The 24,671-nt window shown below is 52.7% G+C and overlaps 2 protein-coding genes across 4 annotated transcripts; one reads left to right on the top strand and one right to left on the bottom strand.

Moving 5' to 3' along the window:
• Positions 1–572: 572 nt before the first annotated feature.
• Positions 573–5,334, bottom strand: PTMS (parathymosin). Its single transcript, XM_058282691.2, has 5 exons — positions 4,810–5,334; positions 1,844–1,915; positions 1,540–1,618; positions 1,321–1,382; positions 573–1,146 (listed from the first exon to the last, which is right to left on the bottom strand). The coding sequence occupies exons 1-5, from the start codon at positions 4,852–4,854 to the stop codon at positions 1,096–1,098; spliced, it is 309 nt and encodes a 102-aa protein (XP_058138674.1). The 5' UTR covers positions 4,855–5,334; the 3' UTR covers positions 573–1,095.
• On the top strand, positions 3,978–19,356 carry MLF2 (myeloid leukemia factor 2). Of its 3 annotated transcripts, XM_004448520.5 has the most exons (10): positions 14,630–14,845; positions 15,265–15,311; positions 15,434–15,511; positions 15,788–15,914; positions 16,171–16,206; positions 16,809–16,862; positions 17,262–17,390; positions 17,561–17,720; positions 18,314–18,526; positions 18,792–19,356. In XM_004448520.5, exons 3-9 carry the CDS (start codon positions 15,462–15,464, stop codon positions 18,499–18,501), a joined length of 744 nt encoding a protein of 247 aa, XP_004448577.1. In that variant the 5' UTR covers positions 14,630–14,845; positions 15,265–15,311; positions 15,434–15,461; the 3' UTR covers positions 18,502–18,526; positions 18,792–19,356. The 3 variants fall into 3 exon arrangements, with proteins under 3 accessions (XP_058138673.1, XP_004448577.1, XP_004448576.1); XM_058282690.1 differs by lacking the exons at positions 14,630–14,845; positions 15,265–15,311 and adding an exon at positions 3,978–4,388; XM_004448519.4 differs by lacking the exon at positions 15,265–15,311.
• Positions 19,357–24,671: the final 5,315 nt, after the last annotated feature.

Raw genomic sequence — 24,671 nt, 5'->3', positions numbered from 1 at the left:
CTGCTGCCCACCTCCACCCTAGCCAGAGGAGCACAGCTGGGAGAGTTGGCAGGCGGGTGGCAAGCCTGGGAACCACAAGAGGTCTGGAGTCTTCTGCTGCTTGACCGGAAGGAGCTCACTTCCTCAGTGCCAGGCAGAAGGCATCTCTGATGCCAGACAGCCCTCACGCGATCCTAGGGGGGTTGTGACCCAGACCTACAAGCCCTCTCCCTCTTCAGGGATGGGACTTCCTGTTTCTAGGGCTTTCTATTTGCCTAGTTCAGCACAACAGAGCTGATAAGCTTTCCACTGGGCTCAGCAGTGTCTCGATCTTATGTGGGTTAGCAGGGAAGTGTGTGTATTGCTGGGAGGGGCATCCCCAAGAATCCAAAAACAGGACAGAAGCCAGCTCTCCCAAGTGGCAATGCTCCCCGTCCCCGTCCACGTGGCATGCCTGCCTCCCTGGGTCAAGGGTGGTGGGTGTGCGCTGCTGCTTCTTCACAGAAGGGAAAGGTCCTGGCAGGTGAGCTCAGCCATCCCTCCTCCCTCCTCTCTCTTGATGCACTGATCCCCCCGGGAAAGCAGGAGACGGGTTAAAAACAGAAGCGCGACCGTTTCTTTATTAAATTATACAAAAAGGGGAGGGTAGGGGGGCAGCTCTGGGGCTCGGCCCCAACCCCGGCCCCAACCCCGGCCTGGCGCTGTCTGAGAGGAGGGGATCTGAGGGAGATCCAGGGATCAGGCAGGATGGGGGTGGGAGGAAATGAGGCTGGGGGATGCAGAGGTGGGTAGGAGAGGCTACCAGAGAAGGGCTGGGATCACCAAGGGGAGGGAGGGAGATCAAGGAGAGGGAGAGGAGCAACTGGGGACCAGCTGGGGAGCTCAGATGAGCAGGGCAGGAGGTGGGACAATGTTGGACGATGGCAGAGTGAGGATGGATGGGGTGGTGTCCGGGGACAGAAATGAGAGGCTGGGGAGAGAGGAGGGTGGCCGCTCAGGTGCTCAGGTGCAGGGCCCAGAGCAGGGAGCCAGGAGAAGAGCAGCTGGGCTCATCTGTTCCCACCCCCACCTCCAGGCCCCGAGGGGCCGCCCACCCCAGCCCCGTTGGCAGGGGGCTCATGCCGACGCCCCGTTTTCTGTCTTCTGCCGCTTGGGGTCTGCTTCATCCTGTGGAGAGGGAAGAGTTGGGGGAGCTGTAAAATGGGAGAGGGGTCCTCCCCCGTCCCAGCCCTACTCCAGGCTCTGCCCATGCCACCACAGGGATCTGGGTTCGAATCCGAAGGGGTTCCAGCCCCTTCTGCATCCCTGACAGCCCCTCAGGCCCCACAACCCAGCCCAAACCTCCTCTTCAGCAGCTCTCTTCAGCGCAGGCCCTTCGTCATCCTCTTCTTCTTCTTCCTCATCTGAGGAGCCAGAAATGGGTCATTGGGGAAGGGCAGGAAGCTCCGGCAGAGACCCCCTGAGGTCGCCCTCAGCCCTGCGTCAGGCCTTCAAACCCACCCTGACTGTGCTCCTTTGAGACCTGCCTTGCCCAGCCCCACCTCTCCTGCCCCTCCCCACCTTCTTCTTCCCCTTCATCCTCCTCCTCTCCATCCTCAGCAGTTTCTTCTTCCTCCTCCTCAGCTCCGTTCTCCTCCTCCTGTAGCGACCGGGAGAAGGAGCAGTGTCAGGCTGGAAGTGTGCCCCCATCCACAGTCACAACCAAGGGCACAGGGTGTGGGGTGAGAAAGGGACCTGGGCGGGGCCTGAGGGTGGGGCAGGGGGTGGGAGCAGCCAAGGAAAGGCAGGACCCAGCACCCGGGGGCCGTTAACTGGGGGGAGGGGGGAGGTGACTAAGAGGGGGCACGGAGGGGCCCCTGCGCACCTCCACCACTTCTTTCTTTCGCTCTTTCCGGCTTGCCTTCTCCTCCACCTTCTCTTTCTTCTCCTTCAGGTCCTGCAAGGGAGAAAGAGGTCACCTTTGAGAGCCACACAAGCTCTGCAATCCCCAAGTCCCTCCAGCCCCAGCTCTGCCTCTCTGCAGTGAGCTTGGGGGAGTGTGGAAGGGAGAAGGTGGCCACAGCTTAGAGACAGGACAGAGGTGCCACGTCCTTACATCAGGACCAGCAAAGGGGCTGAGCCCAGAAACCTCCTTCCCCAAGACCAAAGCGGGGAGGGACAGTTTTGAAGCCAAGGGGAGCAGGCAGCCAAGGTAACTGAGCCCCACCCCCACCAAGTTCTTCCAAACGTCCCTGGCTGAAGAGTTCAGCTCAGCAAAGCAAATCCCCTCCATCTGCTTGCTGCCCTCAGTGCCCCACCCCCTCCTGATACCCTCAGCCTCCTTAGCCTGCCCTCCTCTGTCTTTTGTCTACCTCGGGGACCTTTTCCTGAGTACTCACCCCTGGGCTCCCTCCCAGCCGCTGCCCCTCCAGCTTCTCTCTCCTTTCGCACCGTCGGTGTCTCCCTAATCCTCACACTCCTACTTGGCCACACACTCCAGGGACAGGGAGAACACCCCAGCACAATCCCCCCGACACCCCTCTACTTTCCTCCACCCCAACCCCCAAGCAGTTTCCACAAGGTCAAGTAGTTTCCTCCTCCCCCACTCCCTCCCTCCCGGGCAGTGGGCAATGTATGTAGGTGGATGGAGGGGGAGAAGTAGCCATTTCCAGCGCAAATGCAGGAAAAGTACGATAAAGAAACCCCGAAGGGAGTCACGGTAGATGAAGAGAGAGAGAGGAAGAGAGAAAACAAGGTCCATGCCTGGGCTGGGGTAGGAATGTAGACGAGGGTAGGGGGGTCCTCCCACCCTCCTGCCACACTCCCCTTCTCCTTCAAGCCCCAAGATCCCAGAGGCAAATGCCTGGTGTTTGTCCTGATGTGGCAGAGGAGGTCGATGCCCACGTGGAGGTCCCCTCTGCACACTGCACTTGTCCGTCCAGTTCAGATTCCAGTCCTCTCCCGGCCCCACCCCTTGGCAGGCACCGAGTGATACTGTGGGTGTCCCTATGTGATCTGATCTGGTGTTGATGTGCAACTGTGTGTATCTGATTCCATATAGACGGAAGTTTTTCTGAGAGTAGCTCACACTGGGAGAGCGCGTCCTTTCTGGAACAGGAGAGGGTTGGGAGAGGGGTTGGTGGATGGTGAACGGCTGGCCTGGGCAGGGGATGCACAGCACACTTCACCTTCTCTCCCCGGCTGGGTTTCTTCTTCATCCCACCTGGCTGTCCCCATTTCTTTGCCACATGGCCAACATGGCGCTTCGACTACCACCTGGGCCAGGAGAGCCAGGGGCTAATCAGCTTCTCTCTGGGGGCCCCAATCCCAACTCTGTTTGGCCCTGGCCGAGTTTGCTGTTTGGGCTGTTGGAGGGAGGAAGAGTGCAAGAGAGGGAGGGAGAATGCCAGAGCCCAAAGTCCGAGGGGCCGGGCCCTCTCCTCCCCTGACTTGCCCCTCTGGTCACTGTCCTTCCATGATCCCTCTTCCAGGAGGGTATGTGACCTAAGCCCTGGGTGCTCTGCTAAGCAACTCTCTGGCCTCATTTACTCAACACGGGCCCACACACTGACACAGACTGACACCGATTCAGACACGCAGCCACTGAGGCGCGCCCACGCGATCCGGAGACACATGGCCCGTGTTTGGGCATTCTGGCACGCGTTCCAGAGGCAGCACAAGAGCACAGCGGGGCCGCCCGTCACTCACAAAGTGGCAACGCGGCTCCAGAGCATGCCATCTCCACATGCACACATGTAACCGACACGCGCAGACCCACACGCTCCCCAGGCCCTGCAGACACCTCCTCGGTGAAGTCACATGCCACCACACAGCGCCCAACCGGAGGGCCACACAGGCGCACACCTTGTGGGACGGCAAGCACATCCCGTCTCCCACGGCCCTCGATCCCATTGGCTCGCCCCTTTCACTTCGCAGGCCTCGGGGAGGCCCGTGTGCCCGACCCTCGCCGCGCCGCCCCCTCCCCCCAAGGTCGGGCTCCCAGCCCCCAAACCCGGGCTGCCTTCAATTCTCCAGGCACACTCGGCGCATTCCCTAGGGAAATTAGAAGACGCTGGAAGAGGCAAGGGCAAAGGGATGGGGCCGGCGGGGAGCTGATGAGGGTTAAGGACAGGTCGAGGCGGTGCCGAGTCTCCGCTTTGACGAAGGCTATTCCCGCCCCCCTTAGAATTTTTTTTAAGGAATTCACGATTCTTTTAAGTCGGGGGGGGGGATTGGGAGCAATGGAGAGAAAGGAAAGCTGAGGGCCAGGGGAGTACAGGGAATGTGTGTGGCTGGAAGGAGAGGAGGCAGCAGCGATCGGGGGAGGGAAGCGAGACGGTCGGGCCGCGAGGGGAGGGGCCGAGAGGAGCAGCCTCCCGGGAGAGTCCTGTTTACACTCGAGGATCTCAAACCGCTTAGCAGGAGGAAAGGTGAGGTCAGCCTGGAAGCGGAGACGGGCAAACGGGGCGCGGGGAGGGGGAGAGCGGGAGAGGGAGCACGGTGGAGCGAGCGGCGGAGAGCGCCGACGGGAGACCGGACGGGGTGGCGGGCGCAGAGGCTGGGCCGGGCGGCCGAGGGGTGCGGACGCGGAGGGGCCGGCCGTGGACCCGAGCGGCGAGGCCGGGGGCGCGGCGCGCTGCGCGCGGGGAAGCTAGAGGGCGCTGGCGGGAGCCGCGCCGAGCGGGGTCGGCAGCGCCAGGCTGGGGCGCAGGGGGGGAGGGCGCGGCGGGGTCCGCCGGGACTCGGGCGCGAGGGCCGCGCGGGGCCGTCGGGGGAGCCTGGGGGCGGAGGGCAACGCCGAGCGAGCCCCGGGGCGCGCGGGGTCCCGGCCGCCGCCGCCCCAGCCCGTACCTTGGCGCTCAACTCGGCCGCTGCCTCCACGCTCTTCTCCGACATGGTGCCGGGGCCGGGACCGGAGCTGGCGGGGAGCCGGGGTCCCGGGGCCGGGACGGAGGGGCCCTGGACGGCGGAGAGTGGCCGCGGCCGGAACGTGGCGCGGTGGCGGAGGCGGCGGCGACAGCGGCAGCGGCGGCCGCTCAGCGAGCTGGGTCTCTGGAAGAGGCGGCAGAGGCGCGCGGGGTGGGGCGGGGGTGGGTCTGGAGCGGAGACCCGCAGGGCTGCGGCCGTCCGGAGGGAGGGCGGTGCGGGCGGTGGCCGGCGCGCTCAGGCCACGGTCGCTGGGTCCTCGGCTCACCGCCCCCGCACCAGCAGAGCTGCCGCCGACCAGCCGCTGCCGCCCCCGGGAAGGGAACCCGCTTATAAGGCGGCGCTGCCCGACGGGAGGGGCTTCCCAGGGGTGGGGCAGGCGGGAGCTGGGAGGAGAGGAGAGGGGAGGGGATGGAAGTGGAGGTTGGAGAGGTGGGGATAGGAGGATGAAAGCGAGGGGAGGGAGAACGAGAGAGGCGGGAGGGAGGACGAGCTCGGGAGGGGGAAATGGAGAGAGTGACGGCCGCGGAGAAAGAGGAGTGGGGCGCGGAGGTGGAAAGGGGTGGGGTTCCTGCGGGGAGGGATCTCTCCGAATCCCGACCTACTGCCTGCGAACGTGGAGTCTGTCTTTTGGGGGCGGGCTGGAGGGGTGGCCAGAATCCTCCAGCCCCCTCCAAAAGCCTCAGGTTTGCCAAGGGATGGGGTGGGGGGTGCAGATGGAAAGGCAGGGCAGGTAGTTGAGAATCCAGAAGCTTAAAGAAGGGGAAAGGGGTGGGAGAGCTACTTCCACATCACCGCTGGATTTCCTCTCACCCGCATCCTCCATTCTCTCTTGGTGGCCTCGAGAGGGTCTGAGGGAGCAGAAAGGGCAGCCCATTCTTCTTTCCCGCCCGAAACTGACATCTGTGACCCCTGCGGAGTTTCTCCTTTGGCTCTTGGTGGTGATGGAGGGGGGCCAGAGGCCCTCCAGGCTCCTTTCCTCTCCCCGCCTTTCGACCTTTCTTACCCATCTCACCTCAATTTTCTTTGCCTGGCCCTTCTGTTTCTCTTCATCCCACCGCATTCCTCCGCGCCCAGACCCTCCCTCACCACCATTTACACCTCAGAGCATCTTTCTCATTCTTCCACCACCTCCTCCCCACTTCTTGACCCCCAATTCGGGTCTCTTTCCTGCTCTAGTCGTATCTGTCACCTGGCCCCTTGGCTGATTTTCCTCATTTTCCTCTCTTTGCTTTTCCATTTCCTCTGCTGCCATCTTCCCCAGCCTTTCTAGATTATATTTTCCTCCTAGGTAAGGGGTCTGGGTCTGGAGGTCCAGCCCCACCCTATTTCACACGTGCTCAGCTTCTCATCCCCAATCCATTTCCAGGGGTCTTTTTGAGAAGCTTGGGATTCTGGGAGAGGACAGGGGCTGGAGGGTGCATTAAAGGTCAGGAAACTGGATAGAGTGGAAGGCTGAGGTTTTGGAAAGGATCTCTTTGGTGTGTGTGCATTCCCATATTTGTCTGTTACCATCATTATATTTCGTCTTTATCATTTTCCTTGTCTTAAAAAACATGTTGCTCAATCATCCTCATTATTTAGTATTTGAGTGCTTAAATACATCATCTTTTGATCCCCTTGGTGTACACACCTCCCAATTTCTCTTTCTGACTCTTCTATTAGTTTCTAAGTCTTCTTCTCTTCAAAGATCTTTGGGTTCCACCCGAGTTTTTCCTTTGCCGGACTCTGTCCATCTTTTCTCAGAGCTCTTTCCATTTCTCTCTCTCAGTCTTTCTGTTTCTCTGACTCACTCGCTGATTCTTTAATGATCTCTCACGGTCTCCATCTCTGCTCTCCTCTCTTGCTTCATTTCTCTCCCTCTCCCCCCTCCTTCGCTCTCCCCCCACCCCCCGTAGCCTCTCAGTCTCTCTCCCTCCCCATCAGTCTCTCTTTCCTCTCCCCCCGCCCTCCTTCCCTCTCCCTCCCTTCCACCTCGCAGCCCCGCCTGCTGTCTCGGACACCCTGCTGGGCTCTTACCCCGTTGTCCTGGTAACCGCCCCCCACTCCGGTCACCTCCACTCCCCTCCCCCCTCCAATCACCGCCACCAACAACCTCCATCCACCTTCCTCCTATTTTTCCTGAGAGCCAATAGAAATCCTGTTGCCAGGTGGAATGCTCATTTGAATCAGCCAATCCAGAAGCCTAACTGCTTGCCCTGCCTTATATGGGGATGTGAGGAGGGCCACTCCCCCCACTCCAGCCCTACTGGGGACCAGCCCCTCCACTGGCCCTTCTGCCCGCCCTGGAGAGAGCTGGGGACCCTCCCTCTTACCCTTCTATGTGGGGCCAGGCTCCCCATTCCTCTAACTGGGACCATCAGGGTTTGTGTGGGGTGTGGGCCGGACTGTGGGCTGGGCCTCAGGGCCGGGGGTGGGAATGAGGTGTGATTAGGGAAGGGGGGGCGGAGGGAGCCGGGAATTTTGCCCAGGGAGGGGTGTCTGGGAGCGGAGGCAGCTGCAGTGGAAAATTCCAGGGAGATGGAGAGGCAGAGAATGGGAATCCTGCCCCAAGGCCCAAGGGAGCTCCTTGAGAATCCAAGAGAGTGGACACCGGGGTCTTTGCCCTGCATGAAAAAGATCCGGGAAGCAGGAGCCCTGGGTCTAATTCCCTTTCCGTGTGGGGGAAGCATCCTTGGCCTTCCGTATCTGGCTGGACGACAGACCAGTCTCTAGAAACCTTGGCTTCACGAGAGAGAAATTGGAAGTGAGACTTGGGATGAATTTGGAGTGAGCAGGATGCTGAAAGCCTACCCCCTCAGTCCTTGGGGCTAGTCTCTGGGCCTCTGGGGCCAACTGTGTTAGATGTCACAGCCTGTGTTTGCTTCTTTCCATAGAACTATTCTGAGGCCTTGTGGAGGCTTGCCTATTCCTAGAATTCTATTACTCCACAGTCCAATTGAGAATTTCTCCACTAGTTGAATGAGGAAACCTGTGCTTCTTACATGTTTTCTGAAGGTGGGAAAAAGGATGCCAGGCGAGAACAAGGGAGCCCTGAGCCCCCTGGAAACTCCAGCTTCTGGCCTGACGTTCTATACATTTACCTAGCTACTGTGTGGCAGTTGCTCAATCCCAGTTATTTCCATCTTAGTCTTGGTGAATTCCTCCCCCTCCAGCTTCCTAGTTTGCCAGCTTCCTATTTAGTTAACCTGATAGGTTAAGTGCTAAGGAAGACCTAGGTATCATTCAAGGCATTGGCAAATAGAAGATTAGGAGTTGAGCCATCCCCCTTCCTAACTGTACTTTTTTGATCCTCATCCCACTCCCGGTGACCTCATTTTCTAGCTCCTATTTTTTCTTTGTCTTAAAAAATATCTATCTTTCAAAATTCAAGTCAGTGGAGAGGAGAGAGGAGATGGACAACTAGAGACTAGCCTAACTAGCTTAACTTTGATTAGGAGTGTTGTCTCTAGGAGTCTTAAATAGATAAGAAATCCTCTTCACAGCAACACCAGGGCACATTCCTCTTACCACATGCACCGCCAGCCTGTCACAGCCATCCTCACGACCGACTCACACCTGGACAGATTTAAATGCAAAGAATTTTGAGTTTCCTTTTTTGCCTTCCCTATCAAACTTGAACCCTTGCACTTCGATCAACTTGTGTTGAGCTCCTACTCAGAGATAAGCTCTGATCTATGGGACAGAAACACGACGCTGAATAAAAAAAGACACGGCCCCTCCGGGAATAGATGGGGAGCCCCTTGTAAGTCAGTATGTGGGAAGGGATGTACATCCAGGGCCCACTCTCTGCGGTCAGACCAGACGGCACCCTGGCCCATCCTGGGCACTCCTCTTCTGGAATGCCTCCCTCGTCTCTCTTGACTTTGCAAATCCTTATCCCTTGTTCCCCACTCAAAATTTCTGGGCCATAGTCCAGCCTTGGGCACATGAGAGGAAGAGCTCGCTAAGTCATATTATTTATTTCTTCGCCCTGAGACACCATTCTGGTCTCTTTCTCTGAGCCATCTCCCCCTTCTTTCTTTGAGCAGGCTGGGAAAATGTCTGTGCTGCCGGGATCCTGGCTTGCGTCTCTCTGACTTGGGGTCTTCTCACTAACTACTATGGCCAGTAATTGGTCCCTATCTGTCTTTTTTTGTATGAGTATCACAACCAAAATTTTCTACTTCCCCATGAACTTTCTCTAGCAAAAAGGATTGTTATTCTACAGAAATTCTGAAGAATTACGTTGTTAATTCTCTGGCAGCTTTTCCAATAGGCTTTTCTTATTCTTTATGCCCTCCTTCAGGACTTCCTTAATTTTCACACCTAGAATATTTTGCTTTTGCCCAGCTCTCCCCTATCTGCCTTCCATTTTCTCTGCCAAGTGCACTCTTTTCAAGAAAAGCTTTATAGGTCCTCAAAAAAGTCCAGGAGGAAGACAACATTTATGGAATCTTTCCAGCGCTGTCCAGTAAAACTTTCTGTGGGGATGTAAATAGTCTATATTTGTGCTATCCAATACAGTAGCCACTAGGGGGTATTAAGTATTTGTTCCCCACTGTGGCTAGTGCGATAGCAGAATGGAATTAATTTATTTTATTTTAATTCATTTAAAATTAAATAACCACCGGTGGCTAGTGCCTACCACACTGGACATCACCCCTTTAGACCTTGGCCCTGACCTGCTGCTGTTTTTTCCACATCCTTTCCCACATCCACCCCCAGTGTTCTGTAAATAGAAGGTCACAGAGTAACTCTGGCTGCTACATTTAAGGTCAATTTAAGGTCAGCTGGGTCACTGTTCATATATTTTACCATAGGTATGTGTTTGCTCAGGGTTTCCATATTTTCACAGATTAAACAGACTCTGTGGCTGTTTCAGAGGAAAAGAAAGTGAAAATGAAAAGGTTAGGGAAAATAAGGCCAGGAGTGACAGCTAAAGACTTACTTCTTCCAGAAGGCAAAAGACCAATGGGGGGACTTCATCACTGGGACGAAGCAATGACAGGGATGATTGGGCCCTTCTGGGTGATTTCAGGCTCAGAAGACCTGTTCTCACTCTTCACGGCCTCCCTAAGTTCATGGCCACTCTACACGGCCTCATGTGTACTCTCATGGCCCTAAGTCCTGCTTCCAACACTTACCCCAAACACTGACGGCTCTTAAGTGTGCCCTGCTAGGCCTGGCATCTTCCCTGGGCTCCTGCGTGTGCTTCCTGGTCACCTCTCCCTGGATCCTCCACAGCTCCTCATACCCAACGTGATCCACCTGAAATTCCCTTCTGTCCCCCCCCTCAGTTAAGGGTAGTTCTCTCCGCCCAGTCATTCATGCCAAGGAGTCATCCTAAATGCCACTTTTGCTTTCCCTCCTGAAGTGAATAAACTGCCTTTCTACCTAAAATACAAATAGCCAGTTGTAATTTTCCTACTTAAAATCTTTTGGTAGCTTAGCATCCCCATGCTTACAGGATAAAATCCAGGGAAACGGATGTGGCTCAATCAACTGGGCTCCCGTCTACCATATAGGAGGTCCAGGGTTCGATGCCCAGAGCCTCCTGGTGAGGGCAAGCTGGCCTATGTGGCAAGGTGACCCATGCGGAGTGCCAGCACACATGGGAATGTGGCCCCATGCAGGAGTGCCCCCTGTTGCTCCTGTTGGAGCAAGATGGCTGCCAATGGCTGCGAGGGTTCAGGCTTCCTGGAGTCCTCCCTTCTAGGGTCTTGCTTCTCTCTGGGTTCAAGGTTCCTTTCTTCCCAGGGCTTGCTTCTTCCTGGGCTCAGGGTTCCTTTCTTCTTAGGGCTTGCTTCTCTTCCCTCCGTGAGCTTACTTGCCAGGGCTCCAGCTTAAGGCTTATAGCATCAAACACCAACATCGAAACTCCAAAATCAAAAAAACACTCAACTGTGTCCTTTGCCATATGTTTTATCTGTCAGTCCCCACCCACCAAGGGGTGGGGACTAAGCACCCTAATGACATGGCCCAATCAAAACCCTAATCATAACTTAAATCATGCCCATGAACAGACCAGATTACAAACATATTCCAATATCTATTTTTGGAATTCATATCCGTGTCAAACTGCTACAGTGCCCATGGGAATCATAAGAGATACTGCCTTCTGCAAGACATCTTTATTATTATTATTATCATTATTATTATTATTTTATGAATCTTTACTCAATTGATAGTATGCTTTTGTTTCAATGAAAACATTTCTGATTTGTCTCCATATCCTTTGAGTTGTTCTTTTGTATAGAGGGATTCTGAGGCAGTTACTGATATATAATAACTGTTGTTAAGTCATATTCTACTTCTTTAGAAAGTGTTTGATGGGGGGGTGGGGTTGAATGGAACCTCACATATATATTTTTAATGTAATATTATTACAAAGTCAATAAAAAAAAAATGAAAGTTGTTCTTACGAAGAAAGTAAGTGGAAAACACAGAGACACACTCACACATACACACTCCAACACAGAGGAAGACATCTTCTTGAAATGATCCCAGGACAACCGATTATTTGTCCTTGTGACAAATCCTTGTGGTAACTTGAAACTCCATTGGCATTAGCATCTCTGCCTCAAGATGGCCTACATCTAATCTTATGGGCAAACTAGGTATGGAATTCACTTATTCCTGAGGCCCACAGCTTCTTCTGCCTTAGGTGGTTAATTTCAACGGGAGGACTTCCAGATCAGTTATCCCATGTAGCCTGTGATAAGGATTTTCCAGCCAGTCACAATTTCTGTACATGTTCAAACCCATACCTGTACAGAAATAGTGTGGCAAGTGGGATGGTCATTTCTGTCATGTTCAGTTCCCAGGCCATAAACTTGGGAGTCATCTTGACTCCTTTCTTTCATACCACACATCCAGGCCATCAGCAAATTCTCTTAGCTCCATTTTCAAAATAGATCTAAAAACTGACTACTTCTCATCCCCGCCACTGCTTCTGACCTGCTCTAGGCCACCATCAGTCTCATGATTGCTGCTTAAATCTCACTTCATCAGTGAGGGCTTCCCTGACCACCTTATATAAAAAAAACCCCAACACCTCCCAGCTGCTTACCTCTGTCCCCCTTCTGCCTTGCTTTATTTTTCTGTATAGGATTACTATATCTCTAGAGCCAGGAACAGTACCTGACACATAGTAGGCACTCAATATTTGTTAAGTGGATGTGAATATAAAAACACACTAAAAAGCTGATTAAAAAAAAAAAAAATCCCCAAGTCACTTTTCAGCCTCACTCTCTCCACTTTGGAAGCACCTTAGCCTCTAGATTTTTTTTCAGGTTTCCATCCTCCTCCCTCCAAAACACACACTTATACACATACGCATTTACTCACTTTGGCTCTGGCAGGAAATTCAGTCTTTCCTAACTCCCATAACATCATTGTCCCACCCTCCCACTGTTCAAAGATCCATCTGCACTGGGATTGGTCCAGATGCAGATGCGTGACCTCACATCTAAAGAGGGCCTCTTTTCTGGCCCAGCTCTGCCCACTCAAGGACTTCCTGACTTTGGCTCCATCAGTTAGGGCCGTGAATGTAGGAACCACGGTTTCCCTTCCTGATGCTGCTTATCCGCCTTGGGTTAAGCCTCAGCCCTGGCAGGGCCCACTCTCCTTCGTCCATCTTATCATAGATGGGACTGTCCGGTGACTGAGGAATTCCTGTTCTTGTAGTCCATTGGACAGAGATAGAGTGAGAGAGGAGAGGAGAGAGAGAGAGAAAGAGAGAGAGGAGGGAGGGAAGGACAGAGAGGGATAAGGAAGATAGACACACAAACCCAGGTTGTGGGGAGCAGAAAGGTTACTTGCAAAATTACATCCCCCCAGTTCCTGCAGTAGATAGCTACCTATGTGGTATGTTACCAGGGACTCTGAAAGTAGGCTGGTGCATCTTCTCCTCCATCCCCACCTGTTCAAGGATTTCTTCTTAACCTGGGAAAAACCCAGGTTTGGAGCTCTGCCTTTCAGTTAGAAGCTAAACTGCAATTTGTAAATACTCCTAGAAGAGGTAATACATTGATTTAAAATCATGTGAAGGTAAAAATGACTGATAACCAGATCCTTAAGTGTTGGAAAGAAGAAAAAGGACCCTAGGCACCTAAAGGCAGTAGGTAGAAGGCACCAGGTAGTGGGCAAAAAATAAAAGGAGGTGGCCAGAAGCTAAGATTTACTGTCCACCCAATTCTGTTGAAGGTTGGACATGATGGGCTGAGAAGGGAGAAGTGCAAGGTGAGGGAGTAAATTTGGGCTGCAGACCCCTCACTGGGGTTAACTCTGGATTACATGTCCAACTGCTTGTGTTGGAGGCAAGAGGAAAAGGGGCATGATGGATAGCCACAGAAATAGAGCATCTGGAAAATAAAAGATTTTACCAAGTCTCTTCCCCAGAAGTATCAATGAAAAACAGTCTTTCTTTTATTTTGCCTCTGTCTTCCTCTGACTTTCTTTGGCTTTGCCCGTCTATTTCTGTCTGCTAATATTTGTCTCTGTTCCCCTCTGTCTCCACTATTGTCTTTTCCTTTTTAATAACAAGTCCAAAGAAACCTGAAAAGACCTACTCCCAGTACCTTTTCCTGAGTCACCAAGGAGCCCTTTACTTTCTCCCCCTGGGAATTACTGGGAACAAAGTTTTCCTAATTCCGCCAGGCTCCACACAGCACTAATATGGCTAGCAGCCAGAGTAAAGAATCAGGGAAAGCTAGAGTTTGGATGAGTCTGGTTTAAAGTCTATCCTAGACAGTTCAAATCCCCTGACCTCAAGGGGGAGGGCCCTTATTTCCAGCCAGCTTTTATGCAAGCCATTGAGTATGTCAAAGTACCAGTCTTTGGCCTTGGAGTCAGGTCTCCTGGGTCCTGTTTTCAGCTCCGCCCTTGGGTGATATTGGTTAATCTCCACCCCTTTCTTCTCCCATTAGACCCTTGGCCTACCCACCTGACTAGGGGTGGGAAAGATCACTGCAGCCCTGGGCGCTCTTGGGGACAAGGGAGTTAGAGAAAGGAAAGGGGAGTTTAGCACTAAACTAAAAGATTTCAGACCTAAAGCCTTTCCCCAGGCCGACTCTTCCTAGAAGGGTAACTGTCCAGGGGTTTGGGAGCCTCTCACGGTCAGTCCCCAAGGGGTGGCCGTCCCAGCCTGGACGAGTAGCGCCACCTGGCGGTCAGCCCAGCCCCCAAACTGGACTCCCAAGCCTAGCTAGACATGGGCGAGGGCTGTCACCTTCTCCCTTCGGTCACTTCAGGGACCCAGCCCCAGCCTGGAACGCTCCTCCTCCAGAAGGCACAGGCCCCAGAGAGCCTCCCTCGCAGAAGGGCTGCCCTTCCTCCCTCACGGGCTGAACTCTTCCCCCGTAAATAATCTGCTTAATGCTCCCCCCAGGGACCTGCCCCACCTAGTCGCCCACAGAGAACCCACCCCTCCCCACGGGAACCTGTCCCTCGTCCTCTTCCTTCCCCGAAGGGAGCGTGCCCCCACCCGGCCCCCGCCCCGTCCTCCTGAGGCATGGGCTCCTGCAGTCCTCCTCTCCAAACCCTTCCAGGGAGCCTCTTCCTATGCACAGAACTCAGATCCAGGTTATTCATGAGGCCTTCCCTCCCCTGGTCCCCAGAGGACCGCCCCCACCCCACCCCCCCGCCCCGGTCCCTGCTCCGCTCCCCCGTGCCCACCCCCTCCTCGCCGGCGAGATCCCTAGGCTTCGCCCCACCCTCTCCGGTGGGCGGAGCTCCCGCGGGCCCAGCCCCGGGGTGGGCGGTCCCATCGTGACGTCATTTCCGGCCGGGCCTGGCCGCGGTTCGGGCTCCGTGGGCCGAGCAGGGGGTACTGAGGTATCTGCTGTGGGAGGAGGCGGCGCGCGAGACCGAGGATCTCCACCCCGGACCAATCCTCGCGTCCCGGGCCGCAGCCCCGAGCCTGCACCGCACCTACAGGCGACACCGGCCCGATGGGCCGCTGAGTCCGAATCGGGGACCGGTGAGGCGCGGACCGAGCGGGCAGCCGGGCCTGGGGCGGGAGCGCGCCCGCGGGCAGCGGTCTGGGAGCCTGGGATGCGGGGAGCGAAGAGGGTGAGGGGAGAGGGTCGGGCCTGCCTCCCCAGCTCGCCCGGCGGCGAGGCAGGAGCTGGGCGGAGCGGCGCCGACCGGCGCGGTGGGGCTCGCGAGGCCCCCCTGGGGGAGGCTAGGCAGTGGCTGGCCGCGAGGAGGGGGCGGGGTGCGTGGGGTCCTTGATGGACCCGAGGGCGCGCACTTGGGATTCTCCTCCCGAACAGTGGGGAGGGGGAGGTATGCCTCGGGTCAGGGCTTCGGGAGGAGGATGGCTCCGAGTGGGGGAGGCAGAAAACGGAGGGGCTTGGGAATTTTTTCCAGAGCCCTGATCGAGGCTTCTCTCTCTAGCGGGTGGTGTTGGAAACCTGGTGAAGTGTCTCCCTGACGTTTGGAGGGTCAGTTGCAGTATTTGGAAGGGACGGTGGTCTGAGGGTCTCTCCACTACGAGATCTTACACTCTAGGGCGTGTGCAATAGCCCTGCCGTCCCCAAGTATCTGAGCCTCCACGTCTTTTCAGTGTGGAGCCCCCTGGAGCTAAGAGCAGGATGTTCCGCTTCATGAGGGACGCGGAGCCTGAGGATCCCATGTTCCTGATGTGAGTGTTCCCTCCCCCTCACGCTCGGGAGCACTCATCCCACTCCACTCCAGTCCCTTGAGTACTTCAGGCAGACATCTGGGCTCTCATTGCTGGAAATGGTTGGAACTGGGAGGATGGCCGGAAACTCAGCTCCAGCCCTCACTTAGAAGGGAAGTAGGATGTATCTGTGCTGCTGTTTCCCTGAAACTGTTTTTTTTTTGGTGGGGGGAGGGGGGATGGGAGATGTTGACTGCTTGGCTCTTCTGCCATCCATGCCGTATCCTTCCTCCACAGGGACCCCTTTGCTATTCACCGTCAGCATATGAGCCGAATGTTGTCAGGTGGCTTTGGATATAGCCCCTTCCTCAGTATCACAGATGGCAACATGCCAGGGACCAGGCCTGCCAGCCGCAGGATGCAGGTAACCATGCTGCAACATACCTGAGGCCCAAAGAAAGGTTGGAAGGGGTTATTAGAGCACTTCATTTTCCTTGCACTACAGCCAACTTAGCAAATAAAGTCCCTTCAGAGGAGTGCGGGAAGGGACCTGGAAAGAGGTCTTTGTGAATCCCTTCTGAGAAGAGGATGGAAAAAAAAGCTGTGGTCACGGTCCTGGTTTGGGATTGTAATGAAGTAGGATGTAGGCTCTAATTTTTGTTCCTTACATGTTCCTGTAGGCTGGGGCTGTCTCTCCCTTCGGGATGCTGGGAATGGTGAGTCCCTATCTCCCTTCCATCTTGGACATAACCTTTTGATGTTTGTTCTAGATGCGTCTGTCTGGAATAGCCTCATGGGTAACCCCAGGATCTTGCCTTATTTTTCTACAAAGCTCTGAGCCAGTCGGGTGCTATGAACCCTATGAGTTAAAGATGCTAACTTATTTGCTGACTCCTGTGCTTCTAGGAGTCATACACATTAGGAAGATGTAATTATCTGGCAAGGTTTGTTCTGTTGAGGAGGGAGGTGCAGTTGAAGGGCCAACTTAAGGTGGTTCTTAGATTTTTTTACATAATGTCATTCCCTACTCTGTATAGGTTAGAATTCACAAACTTTGGCTTGCTTCCTAAAGATAAGGGAAATAGAGCAGAAGGAAAATTGGATCAGAGCCGCCATAGCCTGGGGAGGAGTTTGGCAGTACATAGGAGGGGAAACTTCAGCATTCTGGTCGTAGAAATGGAGAAAGAGAAAGAAACCACTAGATGTAAAGGAAGGAGAGAAAGGGAATGTGTAGTCATGTAGCCAGGGGGTACCTAAAAGAGGTCATCTCTGAGCACTGACTTTGGTTTCCTCACTCTTTTCCATTTCTTTCCTCCAGTCGGGTGGCTTCATGGACATGTTTGGGATGATGAATGACATGATTGGGAATATGGTGAGACTCTTGCCCCATACTCTTCCCCAGCCTTGTTCTCAGCGATGGCCACAGCACCTCCAGTCCTCCAAGGCAGGAGTGGGAAGGAGGGCCAGGGAAGGGTTCTGGCTGGATAAAGTGGCTGGACCTAGAGAGCACTGGGATCCAATATCTGTTCTCATGCCTGAGTGTGAAGAAGCACAGCACTCATCTAATAAGTTGAGGCTCAGTCTCTTAAGGGTCTTCTTGTTTATTGTTGGATCCTGAAGGGTTTGGGGGATTTTATGAGGCTTGATGTTTTCTCAGTTCTCACATTTTACGAGAAAGATAAGGGCAAAAACAGGCAGCTGACGGGTGGGATCCCTTCTCCAGAGAGGAAGCCCCTCCCCTTCCAGGCCCACCATATCCTTTTCTCCTCAGGAACACATGACAGCTGGAGGCAATTGCCAGACCTTTTCATCCTCCACTGTCATCTCCTACTCCAATACGGGGGATGGTGCCCCCAAAGTCTACCAGGAGACATCAGAGATGCGCTCAGCACCAGGAGGGGTGAGCTGAGGGTTTTCCTATCCCAGAGAAAGCAGGATGGAGGGGCGCTCACAGAAACCTTGGCTTTTGTTTTTCAGGTTTGGGGTTTGGGCTGTTTGTTTGTCCCAGGCTGGCAAAGCCAGGACTTTGAAAGGGGCAGCTGAGAGTGCCACATTCTGTCTTTGTCTCAGATCCGGGAGACACGGAGGACTGTACGGGACTCAGACAGTGGCCTAGAGCAGATGTCCATTGGGCATCACATCCGAGACAGGGCTCACATCCTGCAGCGCTCCCGAAACCACCGTACAGGGGACCAGGAGGAGCGGCAGGACTACATCAACCTGGATGAGAGTGAGCCTGCCTTCCTGCTTGTCACCCTTCCCCACCCCGGCCAGCAGCCCCTAGGCCTATGCCCCTGCGCTAGGAGAGCTCAGGAGCTTTCTCTCCTGACCCCCAGAGCTATTTCTTAGGCAAGGGTGGGGAGCCCCTTATTTCTATCTCACTTGGAGCCTTTTTCTCAGCCATTAGGAGCTGAGCCAGATGTTAGCAGTATCCTCCCCAAGGTGGGGCAAACTTTGTCACCCAAGTCAAATATTACTAGTATTTTACCCTTCTCCTTCTGGATCTTTTTTTTTTTCTTTCTCCTTCCTTTACATCATCTTTTTCAAAGCAGCAAGTATTAAGTAATTACTGTGATCGTGGGCCTGTGTTTGTCAGGGGGATGTCGACTAAATTATTGTCCCATTCCTAATTTCTTTTTTCCGTGGTCATACCTTAGGCCGACCAGCAGCTTCTACAACCATGCTCAGTCTGAGAGGCCTAAGTAAACAGTTGCTGCCTTCCCCCAACCCAGTCCCACACACCTACTTTGATCATTGGCCCTGTGTTTTGGTCTTAGAACCATACACTACATAGGCATCAAATCTGGTCTCTCTGCTTTCCAGGTGAGGCTGCAGCATTTGATGATGAGTGGCGGAGGGAGACTTCCCGATTCCGGCAGCAGCGCCCTCTGGAATTTCGACGGCATGAGGCTTCAGGGGGTGGGGGCCGAAGGGCTGAGGGGCCTCCCCGCCTGGCTATACAGGGACCTGAGGACTCCCCCTCCCGACAGTCCCGCCGCTATGACTGGTGAGGGCCCTAGGCCCTCAGCCTCTCTTGTAAGTACCAGAGGGGAGGAATCAGAATTGGAGGGCGTCCCACACGGGTTGGGGGTGGGGGCATGTTGGCTGTGCGTGGCCTCTGGTGTTTGTGCCATGAGGCAGCTGTGGCACAGGTTCGCACCAAATACCATCTTTGATAGTATACATTTGAGTTGGTACAGGGAGAGGGGAAAAGCTCTCACGGGAATAGGGATTGAACCCAGCTCCTGACTTGTATATTTTCTCATCCTTCTGACTTGTGCTCATCTCTCTTCTGCTCCAGGTACAGACTGTGAGAGGCTGAGAAATCATCCCCTGAAATAACTTTTCCCTCTCCAACTCCTGCCCCCAATTTAATATTAAATTAACAGGCAAGCTGGCCCTCACCTCTCCCTGGGGGTCTCAGAGAGAACTTCTCACTGCCCCCTTTACCTACTTCTTCCTTCTTTAATCCCCATTACCATGATGATTCCACTTCTCCTGTATCCGCTAACTTGATTTTTTATTTTGCTGCTCCATCTTTGAACCTCCTCACCTCCCCCATTCTGCCTCTGCCATGCATTGAGGGAAGGTCTTTGGGGTGAGCTCTGGTTGTAGGGCCTCCTCCAACCCTCAGCTACCCTGGGCCTTTGCCCACCTCTTCCTCAGAGCCCCTGCCACAGAGGCCTAGCCCCTGCCCGAGGCTGTGGAGGGAGAGGACTGGTCTCGTTCCCAATTCTTTCCCTCCCACCAACCAACCACACTCATCACAAAAATCTTCCCTACACCCTCCCCTGCCTTTATTTTTGATTTGTGCAACTTGTTAACTAGGTGTTTATGGAATAAAGGAGAATGGAAAAAAAGACCAAGTAGGATTCTGACTGTACTTCCGATCTTTTCCCTATTCGTCCTCAACCCTCCTGTCTCCTAGCCACGCTCTCACCCTCCCTTCTCACCTGCATGTGTGGCCTTCCTAACTCAGAGTTCAAGCCTGGTACCTCAGTGATAAGGACAGGGGACTGGCGAGCACTAGCAAATGCAGGGAAGAAGCAGAATTCAGCTGGGCTAAGCTAAGGGCAGGAAAGCCCAAACATCCCTGGCTGGCTCTCTTTTTGCTGTCACTTCACTCTCTGGGGGGAATGTAGGGTGGACCTCATGGGTAGGTGTCTTAGGATTCTGCCACCCCTTGCCCCTCAGACACACTTTTTCCCCTGGGCTGTGGGAGGGAAGAGTTGCTGCCCAGAGAAAGAGGGACACCAAATAACTACACAGGCCCTCAAGTGGGAGGACATCTGAGGTCAGCAGTGTTCTTCAAACCTTGACACACAGTTGTTGAGAATTTAAGCCCAGGGAAGGAAACCAGAGAAGAAAACTCATCCTGGAACCTGAGCAGTCCTGAAAGGGAATGAGTTGCTCTCGGATTTCTCCCACCACCTTCTCTCTTGCTTGACCTGGCCCAGCCAAATGGGTCGCTCTTCTCTTCTTGGGAGCTTAATGGTAAATGCTTGGGAGAGACTCATTGATGGTTTCCTCTTTATATAAAAATCTTCAGTTCTTTGCAGTGGGTAAATCAGAGGCAAAAGGACACACTTATGGCTCTGGGTCCTCTCGGGGAAGGGAGCAGTTTCCCCATGTCATTGATGGACAATTAGATTCAAGGGGATAAGGGGGATTTGTCCAGTCACTACAAGAGCAAGTTGAGCTTGCCAACCAGGCACCGACTTCCTAGTGCGGTGTACTTACTAAATCTCGGGCATTAACAGGACTGGTGAACATGCATTACCAAGGTGGAGAAAAATAACCCAGTGGCTCGAAGAATCCAGGAATCCCAGAAATCAAACATGGAACTTATGCATCACCTGGGTTGCTGAATTGTAGATGATGGAACTCAAAGGGCCCACAGCCCTCATCTTCAAGTGTAACATGCTCTGCACAGATAGGCACATACTTCTTCTGGGAGTGGGTGTAAACTGCCAGTCAGTCTCTGGAGAAGATAGCGAGGTGCAAAGAGCCCTGAAGGCATAGAAGGAGACCAGGAGCTCCGCTCTGCCACTCACCTAGCCCCTTGGTCTGGAGCAGGTCAGTCTCTTCTCACCCTCAGGTGTGTAGGTCCCTTCTAGTTAAAAAAAACCTTAGGCTACAATTCATGCCTAACCCTCAACCTGGATTTTAGTTCCAGGGCCCACACTGTGGGTGTAGCTCTGAGTGGGGGCTGGAGTAGGGCAAGGGCTGCCCTGATTTCAATCTAGGTGAGTCAATCGAGTGTTTCACAAGCTCCCGTTTGGCTCCTGGCTTTCAGGCACATGAACTAATTTTCACTTGGTTCCCTGCTCTATAGTGAGGACCATCTGTGCCTAGTTCTCAGCAGGGATATGCTGTGGGATATTAGATGTTAGCAGCAATATATAGTTACATGGTATATACAGTTAGCACAGTGAGATACTCAAGAGCCAGCCCCCTGCTACTGCCTGGGCTGTCTGCCCTGGGGTGCAGGCCTGGGAGCAGAGGTGGGAAAGGAACTGTCTGGATAAACACTGACCTTTCACTTGTTGGCTCTCCATCTTCCTACCCAGCAGCCACCCCCTCCGCCCTCATCCCAACAGGTACAAGCGACATGACCACACTCCCTTAGATGACTTCTCCCACCCCAGGGAATTAGGGATTGGAAGAGTCTAGTAATAGAAGCTCTAAGCAGAAGAGTAGAGAGGAGAGTGATTATGAACACAGATTTTTGTGTCTGCCATTTTGTAGCTATGACCCTGGGAAAGCCTAATCTTTCGACTCAGCAGTTTCTCCCTGCTTTGCAAAATGGGCACTTTGCTAGGTGCAGCAGGAACATGGACCTCAGAGTTGTGAAAATCAAGTGAGTTGTGCAGAGAAAGCATTTGGTAGTGCATGAAATGCAAATGACTATATTAAGGTGGGTTCCTCAGATTTCTCCCCGATTTCTCTGTCCCTGCCTTGCCTCTTCAGTGCTTCCAGGTGGTGATTTACTCCCCAGCTCCATCCTCAGGGTTCCTAAAATACTTCTAGACGTAACCTGGAAGTCATCTTACTAACCTTGAGTCAGTACCCAGCCCTCCACTCCCATGCCACCCACCTGCCATCTTTCACTGTCTCCATGCCTCAGCCCCACAGACCAACAAGTAGAAACAGAAATGCTTGGGACCCCTCACCCTGACTGTCCTGCTTGCAGTTTGGGATGTTTTTCTCTCCTATTGTAGCAGAGGGCACAAGATCCCCAGTAACACCCATTCTCCCCCTGCTTCCCCCTACCCAGTGCCCAAGCTGTATGAGTAGGTCACCCAGAGAACCAGGAGGTGGCCTTCAGGAAGAACCCAGTGGTCCGGACTCCCAGCCCACACGCTCAAGTCCATTTAATGCAACACCTGCTCTGCCCTTGTGCTTCCATTTCTGGGATTGGGTCATTCCACGGGTTAAGGGAGCAGCAAGGATTTCTTCTCTGAAGCCCTTTTTCCAGTTGGGCTGGGGCTAAAAAGAAAAGAACGTCCACCTCTCACCAGCTGTTCAGACAGGAGCACTGGAAAGCAGGTGAGGCTGCACGAGGTGCGGGAAGTACAGGTAGGGGCCGTGCAGCCTAGGAAGCCCTGGGAGGTAAGAGAAGTAACAGGGGACAAGAGAACGTGTTTAGTGGGTTCTCTTAAGGAGCCTCCCAACTGCCATCCCTCTTTGGGGACAGCCCATGGCAGGGGGCATGGAGCTGACACAGCTTGAAAAAAGGGCACCACCAGGGGCCTGGGGTGCAGGTGGACGGTGATGTACTATAGAAGGTGGGCCTGGAGCCCCCTGCGCAGGGAGCGGTGAAGGCTCAGAGGCTTCCCAGCCTCGATGTCTGCCCTTCAAAAGGTATCTCTAGGGGGACCAGGAGAGGCAGACAGTGCTAGGAGAGAACTCTCCCCATGTGCTCGGCCTCTGGACTGTCCCTGACACGAGATTAGCTGGGAGAATTCCCAATTCATAGGGAACATGGCACAGAAGGGCAAAAAATTATTCCCAATACAGACAACCCATATTTTAAGTAAACCCAGGATATGATACAATTTCAGAGGTGAAAGAGACCTTAGGGGTCACCTGTTCTGGCAGTTCCCCAAAGTGGCAGCAGATCAGAATCGCCACCCAGTCCTACCAAAGCAGGATCTCCGGAGGTCGGAAGAACAGGCATCTGTGTTTTTTTAAATTGCCCTAGATGATGCTGGTGCAGTTTAACAGCAACTACAGATGTCACCCAAACCCCTCCCTTATTTTACTGCTTAATAAACAGGTGAAGTCACTTGTTCAACATCACGCAGTTACCTAGCAGCGCAGCAAGAGACAGGACTCGAAATCTAGATTGACACGAAAGATAATTTGTACTTTACAGAATGATTCACCATGGGAGTCCTTTAAATAAGTTGGATGGTAGCTCAAAAATATATAGTATATATATATTTAATTTACATTAAAATTTACCTGTTAGCATGCCAGTATCCCTGTATGTTTGGCTTTTATTATTTTTTAACATACAGTAAAATTAATGTGCATGAGTGTATACGGTTCTCTGAGTTTCAATGTATGGATTTTTGTAACCACCACTGCAGTTGGGACCAGAACAATTGCCATCACCCCCCGAAACTCCCTCCTGCGGCCCCTTATTGGTCACACCGTCCTTCCAACACTAGGCCCAGGCAGCCACCGATCTGTTCTCCATAGCTGTTTTGCTTTTCCAGAATGTCACGTAACGAGTTCAAACAGTATATATTTAAGAGTGGCTTCTTGGGAGTGGATGTGGCTCAAGCAGTTGAGTGCCCGTTTCCCACATGGGGGATCCTGGGTTCAGGTTCTGGTGCCTCCCAGGGGAAAAAAAACAAAAATGAAAAAACCAACTCAGGGAAGCCGATGTGACTCGGTGGTTGAGCACCAACTTCCCACATAGAAGGTTCTGGGTTCAATCCTCTGTACCTCAAAAAAAAAAAGGCTTCTTCCACTCAACATAATGAGATTCACTCAAGTTGTTGCATTCATTCCTTTTTCTTGACTATTCCATTGTGTGTTTCTAGTTTGTTTATCTGGTCATCCATCAAAGAACACTGGGGTTGTTTCCAGTTTGGGGCAATTATGAACAGAGCTGCTGTAAACATTTGTGTACAAGTTATTGCAGAATATAAGCTTACATTTCTTTGGGGAAAATAGCAAGGTTTGAGATTGTTGGGTCACATGGAAAATATATTCAACTTTATAAGAAAACTAAGTTTTCTTATAAAAACAGCCGTACCATTTTGCATTCCCACCAGCAATGAAATAGAGTTCCAGTTTTTTCACATCCTTGTCAGCACTTGGTATTCTCAGTTTTTTGTTTTCCTTTAGCCATTCTAATAGGTGTGTAGTGGTATCTCATAGAGGTTTTAATTTGCATTTCCTTAATGGCTAATAGCTAATGATATTATATTCTCTTTGATGAAGTGTCTGTTCAAGTATTTTGCCCTTTTTCAGTTGGGTTGTTTTCTTACTGTTGAACTTGAGAGTTCTTTATATAATCTCCTTACAAAACCTTTGTTAGAAATTCGAAAATATTTTCTCCTATTCTGTAGCTCATTCTTTCCACTCTTAACAGTGTCTTTCCCAGAGCAAAAGTTTAGAATTTTGATGTAGTCCAACTTACCACATTTTTCTTTTATGGATCATGCTTTTGATATCGTAGCTAAGAACATTTTGCCAAACCCCAGGTAGGTAAGATTTTCTCTTATGTTACCTTCTCTAAGTTTTACAGTTGTATGTTTTATATTTTACATCTGTGATCCACTTTAAGTTAAATTTTGTATAAGGTGTGAGGTTAGATCGAGTTTCTTTTTTTTTCTTTCACATGAATATTCAATTATTTTAACACCATCTGCTGAAAAGGTTATCTTTTCTCCATTGAATTGCTATTGCACTTTTGCCAAAAGTAAGTTAGCCATATTTATGTGGGTATATCTCTAGACTCTCTTCTTGTCTATTGATTTATGTATAGATCCCTTTACCAATACAATACTGGGTTTTTTTTGTTGTTGTGTTTTTTCAAGTGCCCTGAACCTCAAATGTGGGAAGCTGGCGCTCAACCACTGGGCTACATCAGCTTCCCCAAGTTGATTTTTTCATTTGTTTCCTTGTTGTTTTTTTTGTTTTTAGGAGTCACCCCGTACCAAAC

This window comes from Dasypus novemcinctus, chromosome 20 (genome assembly GCF_030445035.2).
Source record: "Dasypus novemcinctus isolate mDasNov1 chromosome 20, mDasNov1.1.hap2, whole genome shotgun sequence".
In the NCBI taxonomy this organism is placed as follows: Eukaryota; Metazoa; Chordata; class Mammalia; order Cingulata; family Dasypodidae; genus Dasypus; species Dasypus novemcinctus.
This window is presented reverse-complemented; position numbering and strand designations above follow the sequence as displayed.

What these genes read in the sequence shown, in the direction of transcription:
- PTMS (XM_058282691.2), bottom strand. Translation starts at nt 4,854, where the DNA reads ATGTCGGAGAAGAGCGTGGAGGCAGCGGCCGAGTTGAGCGCCAAG. An exon ending in GGATGAAGGGGAAGAAGAAG is followed by an intron (nt 1,383 to 1,539) that starts GTGGGGAGGGGC and finishes CTGGCTCCTCAG; the next exon opens with ATGAGGAAGAAGAAGAAGAG. An exon ending in AGAGAGCTGCTGAAGAGGAG is followed by an intron (nt 1,147 to 1,320) that starts GTTTGGGCTGGG and finishes CCCTCTCCACAG; the next exon opens with GATGAAGCAGACCCCAAGCG.
- MLF2 (XM_058282690.1), top strand. Translation starts at nt 15,462, where the DNA reads ATGTTCCGCTTCATGAGGGACGCGGAGCCTGAGGATCCCATGTTCCTG. An exon ending in TGCGCTCAGCACCAGGAGGG is followed by an intron (nt 17,391 to 17,560) that starts GTGAGCTGAGGG and finishes TCTTTGTCTCAG; the next exon opens with ATCCGGGAGACACGGAGGAC. An exon ending in CTACATCAACCTGGATGAGA is followed by an intron (nt 17,721 to 18,313) that starts GTGAGCCTGCCT and finishes TCTGCTTTCCAG; the next exon opens with GTGAGGCTGCAGCATTTGAT.